Below are 18,950 nucleotides of genomic sequence, written 5' to 3'. Positions count from 1 at the left end.
TTTCTTTTAATCTAACATTATTTAATAAACTTTGTGATCGTATTATTTTCCAGTCTCCCGTGCTGTTTTTGTTCCTTGTCTTAACGGACATCGTGGACGCACATAAATCTAAAGGCTGTTTCCCTGAAGCTGAGCTGCCGGCGCGTGCAGTGAAGCTGCTGCACCGCTCGCACCGGAATGCTGAGTCTAGGCGCGCGGGCTCCGCTGCGATGTCTTGCGCTGATTTTCAGCGGCAGGTGTTTTCACCTGAACTCAAGCATCGCTCGCTGTCACCGTGGATAATCAGGTACTGCTCTCAGACCAGCTTAATAACTGTCTGCTGCACTTGTCCACCAGCTGAGACGTGCATGGGCCTAACGAGACGCATATGCTTCCTTTTTAGAGACCATCACGATTCTAGTTTGATTCCTTCGTCGTACCAAGTTGCCCAGTGCCTTTGCGAAGGATGCATCATTAACGGGACTGAGAACACCGACTACAATTCCGTGCCTGTGTTTCAGAACATGATGTTTTTGAAGAAGGTCAAATGTCCAACGGACTCAGATAAATACTCTTTACAAATTCATTATGAAGAGATTCCATATGCGTGTACCTGCGCTGTGCCTAAGCAATAACCTCTTGTAGAGGCTACATTTTACTAAGACAAAAATGTAGAGACGTGTCTCATATATGGTTGTGTTTGTTTTAAAATGCACATGTTCTTAGTTATTTTTCTAAATAACATTATTTACTATGCTTATGTTTCATAAGCTGAGGAAACTGCAAGTTCCTTATGAATTTACTAGGCAATCAAAATGCCCTGCAAGATACAAAATTGCCGTGCATACACTACTTTTTATTTATGTAATAATTTATTAATTATTTATTTAAATTATTTGTTTGACTTAAGGTATAGAGGTTTATTTATTTTAATCTATTAATATGTATATATTATGTAATAATGTTATTGATGGCATTATCAGAAAAAAAGGTCTATAAGTGAAAACACTGGGTTTCTCACTGGGTACTATGAATGCACACGTTCCTTTGTATGGTATGGTACAAATACTGCATTCTTAATTTAATAAAGATATGTTTTTTGAAACTTGACTCCGCTCTTTGGGCAGCGCAATGCAGATGCTACATTGAGTGCAAAAAAAAAACACCAATATCTATAGCACGTGGAATTGACAGGTTAAGATTTTGAGATAATAAATGTAATTAATATATTATTAACAGTTTAACTAATACAAATTAAAAGTACTTTTAATTTGAATAATATACACATTCGACTCGCCTACAAGGGTATGACGTTCAATACCTGCGACAATTAACCCATGTGGACCGTGTTGACAAAATGACTACATCCCTTCTAACTGCTCTGAGCATTCTTATCAAACCAATTCGAGGTAAGGGTCTGTCTGAGTATGTTAAGGATGTAAATATTTGCTAAGCAATAAACATTTTCCTGTTGCAGCTGATTTGGGATTTGTATAGTGAATGCTACATATGTCCAGCTAGTTAACATTTTTGCTACACGGTTAGGATTCAACTGAAGTCGAAATGAATTCATGACAATGATTCATTATCAGTAATTTAATATATATATATCGTGCTTTCTCACTTTCCCACAAGCACTCTAACAATAATAAGACATTGGTAGATTGTCGTTTAAATACAATTACGCTGGTTGCTATAAAAATACAGTGCCAAGCAATAACATCAGTCTCACATAACTCTCCAGAGTCCGTTGATTGACTAGAGAAATCCGAATAGTAGGTGTTGTCAAACTCCTGGCGTGTGTGTGTCATGTGAGCCTGGTGCTAAGAGTGTAGTCCTTTCCCAGAGACCCATTTGGGAGGCGTGACACCACAGGAGGCGCTGTTGTCTGCCCTCCAGAGGAACCAGGTGGAACTGCAGGAGCGTCTGGCAGCTGTCGAGCTGGAAGAGGCCCGGTGTCTCCTGGAGGAAGTTAGGGGGGAGGTGCCATGGTTCTGTGCTGACACCGAGGACCTCACTTGGCGCTTTGTGCAGGAGTGCCTGCTCCTGTTGCTCTGCCTGGCACGGCACCTCAGCCGGCTCCTGGAGGCTTTCAGTCAGAGCCAAACGGGCCCTGCTCCTGCGAAGCCCCACCCTCCTGAAACCGCCCCGCCTCTCCCTCCAGATGTGCTCAGCGTTGCTCAGCAGAAGACCCTGGGCTCTGGGCTACAGTTCCTCGTCACCCTGGGCCTCTGCCCGTACTTGTCTCTCGGTGTGGGAGTCAGCCTGGGTCTGCGCTCTGCCTTTGGGGCTGCAGTAAAGGGGGCGGTGCGTTGCGATGCCCCGCCTCCTTGCGAGCGTCGACTGCTCACCACCGTTATGGTGCTTCTGGAAGTGAGCGCAGTGTCGTCCTTGGCAACGCTGGTGTTTACTCGTCACCTAGGAGACCTGATGGCAGCGCTTTGTCAGTTAGGATACTGTCCCCAACGCCCTGAAGGAGAGGTCACCGACAGCAGCAAGGTATTGAGCTGAATGATGTTTGAGATTTAAGCAGGCCAACCTGTGCATTTGTGAGCCTATGAGATGAGATGAGGAGGAAGACCTAATAAAAGGATGGGTTTTTGTTTGTTTGTTTTTTTCTTCTTTTCAATCCTGTCCCTGTCACAGGGGCTCACTGTAGAAGAGCGGAAGAGTTGCAGACAAGCGCTTCAGGGCCTTCTGGGAAGGGTTTATCAACCAATCGTCATCAAAGAGCTGCTGGCACTTCAGGGCGGAGCCAAGGCATGCATTTCTCCTCTTCTCCTGCTTTTCCGCTTGGTGTCTGCCCAGTGTTTATCAGTGCTCCCTCTGCTCACTCTGGTCTGTCCCTCCAGGCCGGTACAGGGGCCGGTGTGGCCCTGACGCGGGCTCCTCCCTGGCTCAGGTGTCTGTGTGGGCAGCTGCTTTCAGAGAGGTTGGTGCAGCCACACGGAGTCCAGGCTGTGGTCAGGGCCATACTGGAGGGAGCCGGAGGTAAGACTGGGTGTGTTCACATTTTGGGGCAGAAATTTGGGGGCGTTTTGTGTATCAGTCACGCAAGCTGAGTATTTGCTTTGTTTCAGAATAGTTTTCGTATTTATGTAACATCTTAAATAGTATTGGAATTTGTGTCCAGTACAGCATGCATAATATAAACAACGGTCTTAAAATATTTGAATATATATATAGATTTTGTATTAATTTAATCTTCATCTTTGCTTGTCTTGCCACATTTTGGCCACTAGGTGGCGATTCAGACTGGCGGAAATGTGACGCTGTTGCCAAAGTACTTGCAACCTGCCCCCAGCAGTGTTCCTCTGCTGAGAGCTATTACAGTCAAGTGTGCCCACAGGTAAAGACAAAGCTGGAGCATTAGCGCATTAACACTGTGTTTTTGTCACAGTGAAGAATTGAGATGTCCTTTAGATCATGTTAGCTGTTTTGAAATTAAGAGTATCAAAAAGGGTTAACTGGCTGTGGTAAATATAGCTGCTTAGATCAGAAAACATGCACCTTATTCACAAAAATCAGACTTTTTGCCACCCTAAAACAATGACATAGTTACAGGAATCTTCGCTGTTTGTACTATCATTGCCACAGGATTAAGCTCTGCTCGGGAACCTCAGAGAGTTTGTGTCCGTAGTAAATAGACTCTTTACAGTTTCATCATTTTTATGATATGTTATGGCTCTCCTAAAATGATATTATTGTGTTTAGGTCCTAGAGCTTCTACATTTCAAGGACAAGATCACGGCGCAGCAATTCCAGCGGGTGGCCACCAGGGCGGCGCTCACCATAGTGCAAGATCAGCCTGAGTTTGGCCGGCGTTTCCTGCTGTCTCCACTCTTTGCAGCCCTATGTCGCTGTGCAGCAGTTCCAGGTGTGTGTGTGTGTGTGTGTGTGTGTGTGTGTGTGTGTCAGCCAGCAGTCAGGTGACTGATGAAGCTGTGTCACGAATGTGTGAGAGCGGTACACAGTAGTGGATTCCTCCCTGCCGCCCCTCAAACTTACCTCGGCATTCTTCCATATTTTAGACAGTGTCCGTGTTGCAGGAGACGATGTATCCCAGCATGCAGTGCCTGAGCTGGAGCTGACCCGCTGCGTGGAGGATGTCTATAAAGTGAGGAAATGGCATATCCATTACCATGCTGGCCCCAGTACACATCAACTATCTTAGCTGTACTCCAAGAAGGGTGTGGGACAGAGGGTGACTTCTGCGATTGATGCCATTAGATTCATTAATGACCTTTTCACCTGTACTGGGGGTGGGCATGTCATTTATTTGTTAGGTTTTATCATTTATTTATTTATCATATTTTAAATGTATGGCTATGTATGTGACGGAGGTTCATGTAGTTTTTGTAAGCCCGGTGATTTATTGGGGGATAAATAAGGTTGATTCGATTCAGTTCAGTACCTACAGATGTATGTTTCCTGTAATCTGTTTAATGTTGTGTTGGTTCTTCCTGGATTTGTCCATGTGTGACTGTATTTCTTTTAAAGACCTAACCAGCAGTATGTAGCTGTGAACCTTATTTTAAACAATGTGTACAAATATTTTATGGTGTGTTTGGAAAAGATGTTTCCATTCCTTTACTTTCAACGTCTCTTCACGTCGGCACATGACTACAAACTGGTGCAACGTGCACTGTGAAAATGATGTTTGCTGTGAAATTTTTATTTAATCTTTTAATACGAGTGTTTTTCCCACCATTTCTTGTAGATTTGTGTGGTGGGTAACACTCCATCAGCAGTGTTGCTGAGCACTCTGGGAGATGTAGTTCCCATCATCTTCTCTCTCTTCTGTTTCACCAAGCAAAATGTTTCCCACTTACGGTTAGTATAACCACGAGTTATGAAAATGGAGACGTAGCATTCATACGCTGACGTTGAGTATGCTCCACAGTGCCCCCTGTCAGGAGATCCTGCTGTGGTACCTGTCTCACACTGAAACCTCATCGGCGCTCTCACTGCTCAACGACCTGTGTGTCACGCAGAGAGACGGGGGCGGAGTCACATCTGGATTTCAGTTCTCGCCCAGCAGTGAAGGCGGAGCCACATTCACCCGGCAACAGCCAATCGGGTAACTGGGAGAAAATGTTCAACTCCTTCCGGGCCCTCTAAGCTTTTACCTTAGTAATCATGCGAGCTTGTGTCATTGAGGAAGATGAAAAATGTCCTTGTCTGTTCATGTTAGTGACGAGGATGACGCTCTGTATGAGAAGGTGTTTGGTGAGCAGTGGCGAGTGGGGTGTGTCGTGCAGCTGTTGGCTGAGATGAAGGACAGTGACCTGCCTGGAGATTTTTTCCTCTCACTACTGCACGTATGTCGTTACAGTGGCGCTTTTCATTCTCAGCCATAATACCAGAGAAATGCTAGTGTAGTTTGTGCAGTATGTTTCATAACCTGCTCGCTTCTTTACCTGGGGTTTCAGTTAGAAGGCAGTTAAGCAAACATTGACTGCAAATGTAAAACTCTGCGTGCATAACTAATCTGTGGTCTTATGCTAGTGGTGCCCTGACCTCTTGACCTGTAGTAACCTCTCCTCCTCCTCTCACCTGTCCTTGTAGGCTCTGACGGAGTGGGCAGGCGAGGAGCAGGAGACAGACGAGGACGTGGACGCTGCGTTGATGACGCTGCTGGAGTTGGAGCAGCGGCTGGAGAGGCGGGGCCAAGGGCGGGGCCAGAAGCTGGCCCTCCTCCACACCCTGGCGGTCATGTGTGCGGAGCTTCCGCACACACTCCTGCTGCGGAAGGCCAGCCAGGTGTGTGTGTGTATGTTCACGTGTCAGTTCTTGGCCTCTGCATGAGCAGTAGTGAGCTTGAGGTGTTCGGTCCACCTGAGCGTCTGGGTTGAATGGGGGTAAATGTCTGTGACATCATTTGTTTTTGTGGCCTGGTTTTGTTCGAACACCTTATTAAGACATTTAGGGCATGATAGATTATGTTTCTTGCCTTCTAAAAATATGTGTCGACTCCTGGCAAAATCTGCAATGTTTTTCCTGGAACGAAGCATCTCATACACTGAGTGGCTGGCAAGCGCTCGTAGGATGAGGACATGAACACCTCCCTGAATGTCTGCTGGCCTGTGTGCATTGTTTATGTCTTCCCTACTTATCTGAGTCAGTCTTGGTAGGTGTTCTCCTTCCCTATCCATGCTGCGCCTCTCTAGGTGGTGGGATTCGTGGGATCCATGCTGCAGAGGGCATGTGTGGGCCTGGATCGGGGTTCCGAGGGCACCGTGGACAGTCAGACTCTTGGTATGGGGATGGGATTGGTGGCTACCCTGTTGTCTGGAGCCGCACAGGTACAGCACACGTCCGTCACTCATGAGTCCCTCATGAGACCCACAGTTTTTGCGCCGAGCTGAACTGAAGTCAGCGGCCGTGTGGACGGTTTCTCTCCCTACAGCTGACGGTGGAGGACTACTCCAGCATGACTGAGCTACTGGTTCCCCTTGAGCAGGTCTCGCAGCGCCACCCAGAGGCTGCTGTTCAGGAGCTGGCGTATGACCTGCGGGCTAGCATTGCCACCCGTGGGGCGTACCACCCGGGCTCGGTGACCAGCGCCGCCCGCACCCTGAGTCGCCCAGCAGGCAGTGACGTACACCGGACCAGACAGGCTTCCCCCACGCCCGCCCACACCACTTTCTGTTCGATCAGTCCACGGGCCGTCCCAGAGGTTGCTGCGTCTGGACCTCCACTAACTCGGCACACGGCCGCTACAGATCAGACACGCGATCCGGCATCCAGAGATGGGGAATGTTCTGGAACGATGGCTGCTGGCATTAGCACACCTAGCCCCGTCTCCTCTGCTCCTGAGAAGGTCTTCTCTGATTGGCTGCAGGAGGCCTGTGACCCAGATGTGCCCACCCGGACCATGGCACTGCGGGCCCTCACCCAAGCTGTGAGAGAAGGACTCAAGAGGGCGATAGAGAGCCAGGAACAGCTGCTCATGGTGAGGAATGTGAGGTTCTCTCTGTGGTTAGAGGATAGCAGAAGTCACCCAGCAGGCAGTGTAGTGCGTGTGTATAGACAGTGGTGACAGTCTTTTGGTTGGTCTATGCTCTAATCTCCTGTTATTGACAGTGGTGACAGTCTTTTGGTTGGTCTATGCTCTAATCTCCTGTTATTGACAGTGGTGACAGTCTTTTGGTTGGTCTATGCTCTAATCTCCTGTTATTGACAGTGGTGACAGTCTTTTGGTTGGTCTATGCTCTAATCTCCTGTTATTGACAGTGGTGACAGTTTTTGGGTAGGTCTACACTCTGCTCCCTTGTCATAGACAGTGGTGACGGTCTTCAGGTAGGTCTACACTGATCCCCAGTGGTGACGGTCTTTAGGCAGGTCTTCTCCTCCACTCCACTCCACCCCCTCATCTGCACACACACACCAAGATCCTCTGGGGACCAACAATGATCTGCTACTCATGTAATATTCTGTGTGCTATGACCCCCACCTCTGGCCGGGGGCGCAGTCTGTTAACAGCTGGTCTCTTTTATTAACGCCTGTCTGCGTGCATGTCTGTCTCTGTGTTCATGCGTAATGCCTCAGCACAGCAAAGAAAACAGAAGGTGTTTATTATGATTTCAGATGAGGTTATCAGATGAGGTTCTGAACTGGTATTGAATAGTAAATAATGGTATATGAGCAGAGCATTGTATGTGTTGTCTGGTTACTTTTATGAGACCTATACCATCTCTTATGAAACTTCACATGAACTCTTAATGTAATCTGATGCTCTTGAACTGTAATGTGATAATACCTCAGATTAGAACAAATGTGACAAATTCAAGGGAATTGTGCTGAGAACTGAGCTGGTGCCTTCTTAAACCGCTGCAGTCATGAATATGATGAATTGGCTTTTTTACCTTGCTGTCGTGGTCTTAAATGATAATTTTCTGTGTTTTTCCAGCTTTTTCTGGAGAATTTGGAGCACGAGGACTCATTTGTGTACCTGTCCGCCATTCAAGGTAGGTTGTCTAGCATCTAGCGCTCAGATGTGTAGGGTTCATTAGAGATGAATGCAGTGATGTAGGTGGAAACGTTTACATTACGAAGCAAACCTGACCTCGACCCAGCTGTGGTGAGAGCCTGAACTCGACATTCCACTGATCTCAGAATTTAAATAATTAATTAACCAATTAATTATGCGCAAAATCTGGTATAGAAAGCCCCCCAGTTTCTACAATACCATCAGCTAAGATCAACTATGTGTTTAAAAATCAATTCAGATATGCTAAATTTACCTACATCCATATCAGAATTATAAACATTCCAAATACAAAAAACGATTATCTAAGATTATATCGAATAACATCGTACAGTTACACTCCCATCGAGACAGTGGGAGGGAGATTTATTACTGCCCCCAACGCCGCATTTTGGATTAAAATGTACAATAATAATAATTACCACATGACAGCAACACTAACCTACAATGCACTGAGTACAAAATAATACACAGAGTACATTATACTACACATTGGATGTTTAAAATTGGTTTCACAAGCACAGCAATCTGTACATACTGTACTCAATACACAACTGACAGTTACATTCCCGCCATGTGGCAGAGCACAGCTATCAACCGGTTTAGACAAGACGTCCTCACCCACATGCCCCATGCTTTAAATAACCCTATCCATCCAACACATCTTTGTGTCTCCTAGGAGACATATCAACCAATATGACAATAAAAAAAAAAAAAACAGGTTACTATATATAAAACATTAATAATTGCCAAAAAAACATAATATGAATTGGAAAACAAAAAATAACATTGGTGTCATCCACTGGAAAAATCTATTACTAGACTATATATCAATGGAAAAATTCTTCGAATCAATCAATAACAACCACTAATCTAGACTGGACGCCTTTGATAAAAACTATACAGAGCTAATCCATAAACGGGAAATATCCCACTCTAATACGTGTCCATATACAGTCAGATATACATGCACTCGCACATACATCCCTCTCTCTCCCTTCCTCTCTCTCTCTCTCTCTCTCTCTCTCTCTCTCTCTCCCTCTCTCTCTCTCCCTTCCTCTCTCTCTCTCTCGCTCTCATTCTCTCTCTCTCTCTCTCTCTCTCTCTCATTCTCTCTCTCTCTCATTCTCTCTCTCTCTCTCTCTCTCCCTTCCTCTCTCTCTCTCTCTCTCTCTCTCTCCCTCTCTCTCTCTCCCTTCCTCTCTCTCTCTCTCTCTCTCATTCTCTCTCTCTCTCTCTCTCTCTCTCTCTCTCTCTCTCTCTCATTCTCTCTCTCTCTCTCTCTCCCTCCCTCTCTCTCTCTCTCTCTCTCTCTCTCCCTTCTCTCTCTCTCTCTCCCTCTCTCTCTCTCTCCCTCTCTCTCTCTCTCTCTCTCTCTCTCCCTCTCTCTCTCATTCTCTCTCTCTCTCTCTCTCTCTCTCCTCTTCCCCCATTTCCCTCATGTTATTTATGTCTATTCATATGTTTTATACCCCCTTGTAGTTGGACACAGTGAGAAGGTAAAAACACATTAAAAAAAAAAGTACTAAAAGTCCTCTGATGAAGGTGGGGGGGCTAATTTACTAATACTAATAGCTAATAGTACTAATTTAGTTAGTCAATATAGGGGCGAATCCTTCGTATGTTACAAAGGAGGAATCTGTAAGACCGGGTTAGATTAGAAACATGAGCTGAGAACAACAACTAGTTGTCCAAAGTTATGACCAGGCTCCAGGCAGCTTCGGATGGTGATACCAGGGAGTTCTTGAAGAAAACAATGAGGTCATGGTAAGGGTTGGGAGTACCTGGGATGAACAGAAGCTCAGTTTTACTGGGGTTGAGCTTCAAGTGGTGGGCTGCCATCCATGGCGCGATGTCAGTCAAGCATGCTGAGAAACGACTGCAGACCTGCGTGTCAGAGGGTGGAAAAGAAAGAAATAATTGAGTGTCATCAGCATAGCAGTGGTAGGAGAAACCATGAGAAGATATTACATCACCAAGAGAACGAGTATACAAAGAGAAGAGAAAAGGGACTAATACTGAACCTTGTGGAACACCAGTGGAGAGTCTACCCGGTTTGGATGTGGATCCTCTCCATGTCATATGATAGGACCATCCCTCCAGATAGGACTGATACCATCTCCAAGCAGAGCCAGTCACACCAAGCCTGGAGAGAACAGAGAGAAGAATGTTGTGGTTCGCTGTGTCAAAGGCTGCCGAAAGATCTATAAGAATCAAAACAGATCACAGTTACTGCTATGAGGGCTGTTTCTGAAAAATGTGTTTATAGCCAGACTGATTGGGATCATGCAGCTGGTTCTGGGTGAGGAAAAGAGACAATTGATTGTAAACTGCTCATTCGAGGGCTTTTGAGAGGAAAGAGAGAAGTGATACTGGTCTGTAGTTGGTAACGCTGGAGCTGTCAAGTGTGGCCTTCTTCAGGATTGGTACCATCCTGGCAGTTTTGAATGCAGTAGGCACGTATCCAGAAGATAAGGAGTTGTTAATGATGACAGAGATGAAAGGAAGCAGATTTCTTGAGATTGTTTGGAACAGAGCAGAAGGAATTGGATCCATGTAGTCGGATTGCTGGAAGTCAGGAGTCGAAGAATTTCCTCTGAGGAGAGAGGAGAAAAAGAAGTCAGAGAGTTGGATGTTGGGGAATGCACATTGGTTGGAGGAGTGGGAACAGAGGAAAATGACTATGAGATTGCTGCAACCTTCTCAAAGAAGGTGGTGAAATCCTCAGCAGTAAGAGATGAGGAAGGAGGGGGAGGATTAAGGAGAGAAGGAAAAATGGATTACTCCATTACAGTTCAGTAAATAGATTTGTTAGTACAGCTGAGCGCTCAGGGTTTAACTCACTAGTGAGATCCTTCATCAATGAACAGTTTTTTTTCTTGTTTTGAACAAGATTCATTACACCAAAGTGCCAATACCAAACACGAACAAACAAACAAACCAAAGCAGTAGAGTAGAAGCAGTGCCCGTCTTGTGCCGGTCGTGAAGCCCACATGACCTTTGGCCAGCTGGTCTGTGGGACGTGCCCCCCACCCTCGTGACCAACAGCCTTGAGGTGTGTTGATCACCCTTCTGACACAGAAAGCGTCAAACTGTTTTAACCCCCACATTCTTGCCAGTCTCACATTGTTGACATTTTGAAACGGTATCTCTGTCCTCCGTCCTCACCGATGAACCTTAGCTCAGCTGTCGTCCTTAAATGGAACAAAACCTCATTTCTGTTGTGTATGTACCAAGTTGTTTGTCTGTGTGCTGCATTGGTGTAGAATCCTTTCTCAGAGAAAAGCACAACAAATGTGATTTTGACGGGGCCACCCGCTTTCTCCAGTTAAATTAAGCCAAGTGCTGCACTTCACAAGGTCGTTTCTTCTGACAGACACAGATATGGGTTGTTTTTTTTTTCACAGAGCTTTTTATTTTTTTTACCTTTTGAAGAAAAACATTGTATGCTCATGTTGATAAGAGACATATTTTACCATTTTCAGCATATCTGTAAGTCCCTGAGAGACTTTATTTATGGTTTCTCTGCAAACATAAAATAGTCTTTTTGCAGTGGGTATCTGAAAGATTGAACAGATACTCGCATTTGAGGTCATTCCAGGTCAGTCTCATGGATGTCGTGCCCTGTTTGTGTTTGGGCGAGCAGGGCTTGTGGTGCTGGCAGATTCGTTCCCTGAGCAGATCCTGACCAGACTGTTGGCAGAGTACCAAGCGAACCCGAGCACAGCTTCAGCCAGCAGGGGGCGATCTCTGGAAACGCGTCTCAAAGTTGGGGAGGCTCTGATGAGAGCCTCCAGAGCCATGGGTGAGTATTGTGTCTCTAACACACACACAACGCTTTCTAGTGACTGATCTCTCTCTCTCTCTCTCCCTCCCTCTCTCTCCCTCTCTCTCTCTCTCTCGTGTCCCTCCTTTTAACACAGAGCTGATCTGACACATCTTTTATGTTTGAGGTTAATTCAGAATAGGTGCATGAACGGGGCATGAACGGGGCATGAGCTCTCAGAGGCCCACCAGCTGCTTCACTCACTGCCCCAAAAACACACAAAGCCGATCTCTCATCTGCCACGTCAAGCTGCCCCCAACACACATCCTTCAGTACCACACTGTGCTGGGCATGACCCCCCGCAACTCAGAAGTGCTCTAAAGGTTCTGACTTTGCCAACCTCTTACCCACTACTGCAGACTTACTTGGATACATTTGGCTTCCCACATACACGTTTGGCTGATTTTCAAGATCAAAATGGAGCTCATTAGGTTTTGGATTCCTTCCTTTCTTTTTTAAACCCACACACTCACGTCTCCTTGCTCCTGCCTTCCATATAAAGGGTCTCGCCACAGGGCTGCAGGGCTCTACCGCCTGGTCTGAATGAGGTCTTACAGAGCTCCCTGGAATCTGGCCAGCGTGGCCAGCTGTAGGGACCTGGTCCCACTGGAGTCGCACTAAGGTTGGCTCCGTGCCAGGCAGGCAGTGTTGAATTAAGGCTGGGTCAGACTAAGGGAGGACAAATACTGAATTTGCAGCGTCTGCTAACTCATCAAGGTAGAGAGATTCGGTTTTCTCTTCTCTTTTCAGCAGAAAATGCACTTTGGATAAAAAGCGCACTCGTGGACTGTAAGGTGAAGAGCCCTGTTCCTGTGCTGTTCCTGCACTTTTCCTGTGCTGAGCTGTGCTGTTCCTGTGCTGCTCCTGTGTTAAGCTGTGCTGTTCCTGTGCTGAGCTGTGCTGTTCTTGTGCTGCTCCTGTCCTGCTCCTGTGTTAAGCTGTGCTGTTCCTCTGCTGTTCCTATGCTGAGCTGTGCTGTTCTTGTGCTGCTCCTGTGTTAAGCTGTGCTGTTCCTCTGCTGTTCCTGTGCTAAGATGTGCTGTTCCTCCAGCTTAGCTCTTTGCTCATGCTTTCGGAATGTGCCTCAGTCTCTCGCAGTCTTTCACACAAATATGGAGATTGGAAGAGGAATAGTGACCTAAGGTGTGTGTGTGTGTGTGTGTGTGTGTGTGTGAGCAGAGCCGCTCTCAGCACCTAGGTTCTGTGTGTGTGTGTGTGTGTGTGAGCAGAGCCGCTCTCAGCACCTAGGCTCTGTGTGTGTGTCACACTAAATGAAGTGTACACAGTTGTGCCTATGGCCTGGAATGGCTCTATCTGAGATAATGGAAAAGATGGGTTACCTGAAAGAAATAAGCTTCAGTAAACTAACCGCCAGCCATGAACTTTATAGAAGGCAAGATCTGAGTAATGAGTAATGGTGTAGTATAATGATTTGGGAAAAGCAGATGAAATCTCAGCTTATGCCAGGTGAGGCTCACATGCCTGTGCAGCAGTGAGAAGCACGTGAGATTTCATGAATGACACGACACCTCAGAGGTTGTCCTGAGGTTGTCCCGGTTTCAGACCCGCCTCAGGGCTCCTGCACCACTGCTCTGAATCTGAATGAGACTCACGGCACTTTCGGCTGGTTACCAACATTTGAACGCCTTTTTGTACGGACAGTTAGGGAGAGGAATGGTTTCTGAGCAAGACGGAGCCTGGCTCTCATTCATGTGTGTAAATAGGAAATAAGTGTTTGAAATACCTGTGCTCTGACTTTAGGTATCGCTCTCTCTCTCCCTCTCCCTCCCCTGCCAGGCGATCTGGCGCCACACTATGGCCGTCCACTGGTCGGTGCGTTCCTGCGTGGCACCCGGGACGAGGACAGCAGCGTGCGTGCCAGCTGTCTCTCCAACCTGGGCGAGCTCTGCCAGCTCCTCCACTTCTCGCTCGGCCCCCTGGCACAGGAGGTACCTGTTACCTACCCGTTCACACCCCCAGCGTGTGAACTTGCTCAGACCGCAACCAATTGTTGAGATATGGATTTGCCTTTTTTTTTTTTTTTTTACTATTTGACAGAGTTCCCGGTGCTCCTTATATAGACTCATCTGTGGACAAAACAACTTGACCCATATTCAGCTTTTGAGTGGCAGGTGTGCAGATCACATTGAGGAGCAAATCCAAACAGTTTGTAGGATCACATGGTATCTATTAAAAGGGAAATACTTGGTTAGAACGATAATGGGTCATGCTTTACTATTTTTAGTCTTGAATGCTAGTGGATAAGGGCTCTTAGTCAGACGTTGCATGTTTGATAAATCTGTACACTTGAGAAGGTCATCCAGTCATTTGATGACCTAATTTAATATATTAATTCATCTGCAGTCACTGTCAACCATTGTATTATCAGTGAGCCACATATGCCTAGACTAGGGTCAAGGGTCAAGTTGAGATCAACAGGTGTGAGTCCCACAAAGGACGGCTCTTCATCTCAAACGGAAAGGAGTGCTCACGGACCACCCAAGTCAGGACAAGTGTGTGTGTGTGTGTGTATGTGTATTTGTGTAGCCCTAGTCTACCTATGTGCCTCCATCCTCCTGTGAACACCTGAGCTGGTGAAACCTCGGTGTGTAACACATGGTTTTTGAAGCTTCGTTTCGCTAATACACACTGCTGTTGGTCTGGATATACTGGATGTGCATTTCTGGGCAGTGACTGGTTTAATGTGTGTGTGTGCTTGCGACTGGGCTTGGAGTGAAGCATCTGTACGTGGAGGTGGAGGAAGGGTGTGGCAGCTCAGAGCTTGTCCTGAATGAGCTGCTCCGTCACTCTAACAGGGCAGTTTGTTGATGAGGAAGCCCTGCAACATGGCTACTCTCAAATTAGAGCCCTAGCCACACACATCCTCTGCGTGTGTGTGCGTGCACTTGCGTTTGTGTGTGTGTGTGTGTGTGTGTGTGTGCGTGTGTGCGCGTGCATTAATGTGATTGTTTAATCATCATTTTACTCAGTGATGCATCGACATGCATGTGATCAGTACAGACTACTGCACTGCGCACACAGAATCCTGTCTGCTATCTCTGAACTGTGTGTGTGTGCGTGCGTGCTCATTTCTCCTGCAGTTGAGCGTGTGTCTCACTGCCCTGATAAAGACAGAGAGGGACGTGGAGGTTCGCCGGGCTGCTGTTTACGTCATAGCTCTGCTCCTCAGAGGTCTGAGTGACAGAGCCCCTCAGGTGAGTGTGTCCGCGGAGCTGTATGTGTAAGCAATGCCATCATTTACGCCGGGGATGCCGGGGACACATCACCACCACGCTCTCTGAAATGGTTGGTTTTGTCCCCATCACTTTTTGAAAGTATACTCTGAAAATGTTTGTTTCCTCTACAAGCTGGCTTTAGTTCAGTTATTCAACAATTATATCTTTCTTAGTCAATAAAAATGAAACATATTCTGTTCCTAATGACATAATCACAAAACGTTCGCACTTATATTTTGTCAAATGATGCTGAGATATAAAAACGCGGCACAACTGACGTTTTGTGAAACTAAATAGAAAAGAACTGTAATAGAAATACATGTTTAAGTATAGTGCTAATAATTGTTGTATTACTGGTCACACTGTCAAAAGGCTTGACAAACGCAGTCATATAATGTTTAGTGAACGTCTTCCTTTCAGTCCCAGCGCTGAACACACGTGAACCGGGACTCGATTCCTTAAAGGGGACGTGAGTTTGAGGGGCTGCTGAACTGAATGCCCGGTGAAAATTCCTGTTCGCAGCACTTTTATGCCCCCATTGTGTAAGAACGAGCGTGGTGATTGGTTTAACAGCAGAGCTTGTGAGCACTGGGTGGATTTGTGTGAGCTTTGACCTCTGTGTCCAGCACACGTGGTTTTAGAGGGAGGAATCGGTCGACATCTGGCCCAGTTTGGATGGGAGATGCGGTCGCTCATTGCTGTCTTCTTTAGCACAGCCAGCAGTACTGTGTATGTATCTGTGGTTTTCACTGCAAGTCAGCACACTGTGACACACGCCACAGTATCACAGCTGGACTACAGTACCCAGCAGGCTGTTGTTACAGCTGGACTACAACACGCAGGAAGCTGTTATTACAGCTGGACTACAACACCTAGCGGGCTCTTGCTACAGCTGGACTATGCAACACTTGGCATGCTTGTTTGCATTGGTTAATTTTAAAGACATGTAGATAAATCACCCAATCAAATCATCCACCACTTCACCATTATACTGTACAAGGTGAAGATGGTATATACTGTATACCATCATACCTGTACAAGGTTACTGGGGGACTGGAGACCAGGTCCACTATGAACATGTCTGGATGGCACTTTAAACTGGGAGGGAAGTTTACAAACTCAGTGAAAACCGCGAGCTCCCAGCGTTCCTGAGAGCTCTCACAGAGGGGCAGAACAGACTAGAGTTTCACAATATATCCCCCAATACTGTATATGTACATATCTGTTATCTGACCTGATCTTAGTGGGTTATACTAATTTATTAACCAATGAGCCAAGGCCTTTTCCAAACACATCAGAAGGCTAAATGATAGCATCTACTTTAATGTGGTTACGTGTGCAATGTGGTGTTCTAGTGACAAGTCTTGGGTTTAAAATACCACAACACTTCTGCAGTGTATTTGATGGTCCTGGTTTAGACTTGGAATCCATTAGCCCTGACACTGCTGCCGTCTCCCGTTCAGTCGGGCTGGTACAGAGATGAGTGGTTTAAGAAGTCTGCTCCTCCTCCCCTTCAGTGGAGAGGAGGGCAACTTTTTAAGGCTATTTGTGCTTTCATGAAGAGAAACAACCAAGCACTAGCTGTCACCATTATGAGCAGGGTGAGAATTAGAAATTCCACAGTAAGTGTCACGTGGTACTAAGTGAACAGATCAAGGCCTATGCCTCCACCTTCCTCCACCAGCAGAGTGCTAGCTGGCCCTTCTCCCCTCTGGATAGCACTGGGGACGACACCACCTAACACCCAGTGCCTGATGAACTCTCGGGTTTCAATAAGGCTCCACTCAGCACTGCTGTCCCATGATGCTTCTCTGAAACTCTAAGCACCAAGTTCCCTTCAGCGTGCCAGATGTGCCTACAGGGGTTAGTAACAGGACAAAGAGCTCCCGCTTGAGTTCAATTCAGGTTTTCATGGGAAACCGGTTTACACTCTTTCGTCAAACAGACCCACGTTGACCCCCCTTGACCTCGCCAGACATCCTGGGCTCTTGGCTGTAGCAGAAAGGGTCATCTCAAACCGCCCATTCACCCCTTTGACTTTCTGACCTTCTGTTTTACAATTCCCGTCACCACCTTGGTTACCAGTGTTGACCCTTGCTGTGCTGGTTATGTGTTCTGTACATATAAGCGTATTTAGCCAAACCTACTTGGACCCACTGATATATTGACATGGTCAACAGTGCTAAAGGTTGTTCTGAGCAAAGCCTAGTTGTTCTGGAGCTGTCGCGTTAATAGCAGGACAGTCCTGTGGCTAATGGTGGTGTCTCTTGGGATGGATGCAATTGTTGCTGTAGGTAACGATATGGTGGAGGTGGTTGGAGTAGGTGGAGTGAGAGCCTTCGGGTGGATGCTCCTGGTGTCTCTTTTCCCACTGTCTGTCTGTCCTCCAGATGTGGGACAGAAGCAAAACACCACCTGCTTCTCAAAGTGTCTGAATTACCCACAATGCTTCATCCTGTTTGTCTGTCTCCTTTTGACTTTGTCTGTCATTGTGTCCCCCCCGCAGGTGCTTGAAGACATCCTGTTGGAGCTCTATCGCGCTCTGAAGTGGGTGGTCCGCTCTGACTCTGATGAGGTGGCTGTTCTCCAGGCTCAGCTGGCCCTGGAGGAGCTAGACAGTGTCATGAGGAGATTCATCTTCCCTCAGCAGAAGCTGGAGAAGAAGATCGTGGTTCTGCCCTGATGCTGGCTCCTCCCTGATGTTTCCTGACATTCCCTGACTCCCTGAGGTTCCCTGACTCCCAAACTAAAACTCTCTCCCTAGTGTTCAGTTCCATAAAGAGATTTATTGTTCTTGTACTATTCCAATTCTTTTGTATCTAAAAATAAAAACTCCAACTGTGTGAGGTTCCATTTCGCCCAAGTTGTGCTTCTCCTGCATAAATCCACTTTAAAAAAGTAATTATTGCTTACACAGCCATTTTGCACATGTACATTCTCACACACACACACACACACACCACACACACACACACACACACACACACTCGATTGAATAAGTAGGTGGCCACTCTAAGACCAACTGTCTCAGCTCTGTGTTTGAGTACGCAGCGCTTAGCTTTGTCGTGGGGACCCAAAGGTCAGGGAACAGGCTGAGGCAGAGCTCCATGACTGTGGCATATGCTTCCCTCTGCACACAAGTCTCCGCTGGTGAAAGAGCAGTCGTTTGCTCTCCCCATGCTGTTTGGACTCCGTGTAGGAAAAGCAGGATTATGACATCACTGGGAACACTGGGAGACAAGACAGGGCAATTTGCTCCGTCTTGTTAAGGAGCTCTGCTTTGTATGCATGTCGCCGGAACATTCCTTGGCTGGATTCTCTGGGTTTCTTGAACTGATGGTGATATGGGAAAAAGGCTTATAGTCCTTGAACACATCTGATCTGCTATCTCATCGATTAAAGTGTTAGTGTGAGGAACTGAAGATTGTCTTGGAAGTGTGGTGTACCTATAGTAAAATACCTATTTTTAAGTTCCTTTCTAACCACTTTATTAATGAATGTACTGTGAGCTACACACCCACCCACCAGCATATACTGACATATGCCAACATACACCGACATACACCAATATATACCAACATACACCGACATACACCAATATATACCAACATACACCGACATACACCAATATATACCAACATACACCGACATACACCAACATACACCGACATACACCGACATATACCAACATACACCGACATACACCGACATACACCGACATACACCGACATACACCGACATACACCGACATACACCGACATATACCGACATATACCGACATACACCAACATATACCGACATATACCGACATACACCGACATACATCAATATATACCAACATACACCGACATACATCAATATATACCAACATACACCGACATACATCAATATATACCAACATACACCAACATATACCAAC

At 46.4% G+C, this 18,950-nt stretch overlaps 1 protein-coding gene across 4 annotated transcripts; it reads left to right on the top strand.

Moving 5' to 3' along the window:
• Positions 1 to 1,301: 1,301 nt before the first annotated feature.
• Positions 1,302 to 17,884, top strand: tango6 (transport and golgi organization 6 homolog (Drosophila)). Of its 4 annotated transcripts, none has more exons than XR_014124153.1 (18): positions 1,302 to 1,388; positions 1,826 to 2,478; positions 2,626 to 2,739; positions 2,832 to 2,970; positions 3,222 to 3,328; positions 3,694 to 3,856; positions 4,011 to 4,096; positions 4,700 to 4,812; positions 4,883 to 5,059; positions 5,174 to 5,300; positions 5,548 to 5,742; positions 6,150 to 6,284; positions 6,389 to 6,934; positions 7,892 to 7,949; positions 11,616 to 11,774; positions 13,593 to 13,744; positions 13,854 to 15,010; positions 17,538 to 17,572. XR_014124153.1 is itself a non-coding variant. In XM_027018005.3 (18 exons), exons 1-18 carry the CDS (start codon positions 1,337 to 1,339, stop codon positions 17,712 to 17,714), a joined length of 3,267 nt encoding a protein of 1,088 aa, XP_026873806.2. In that variant the 5' UTR covers positions 1,302 to 1,336; the 3' UTR covers positions 17,715 to 17,884. The 4 variants fall into 4 exon arrangements, 2 of the variants coding, with proteins under 2 accessions (XP_026873806.2, XP_081572054.1); XR_014124154.1 differs by lacking the exon at positions 17,538 to 17,572 and having other exon boundaries at positions 13,854 to 14,308; positions 14,897 to 15,009; XM_027018005.3 differs by having other exon boundaries at positions 14,897 to 15,010; positions 17,538 to 17,884.
• Positions 17,885 to 18,950: the final 1,066 nt, after the last annotated feature.

The sequence above is a fragment of the Electrophorus electricus genome, chromosome 6, assembly GCF_041902795.1.
Source record: "Electrophorus electricus isolate QZ-2024a chromosome 6, ASM4190279v1, whole genome shotgun sequence".
Taxonomy (NCBI): domain Eukaryota; kingdom Metazoa; phylum Chordata; class Actinopteri; order Gymnotiformes; family Gymnotidae; genus Electrophorus; species Electrophorus electricus.
Note: the sequence above shows the minus strand (reverse complement) of the source record. Positions and strands in the feature narration are given on the sequence as shown.

What these genes read in the sequence shown, in the direction of transcription:
- tango6 (XM_027018005.3), top strand. Translation starts at nt 1,337, where the DNA reads ATGACTACATCCCTTCTAACTGCTCTGAGCATTCTTATCAAACCAATT. An exon ending in TGCTGCGGAAGGCCAGCCAG is followed by an intron (nt 5,743 to 6,149) that starts GTGTGTGTGTGT and finishes GCGCCTCTCTAG; the next exon opens with GTGGTGGGATTCGTGGGATC. An exon ending in TGAGTGACAGAGCCCCTCAG is followed by an intron (nt 15,011 to 17,537) that starts GTGAGTGTGTCC and finishes TCCCCCCCGCAG; the next exon opens with GTGCTTGAAGACATCCTGTT.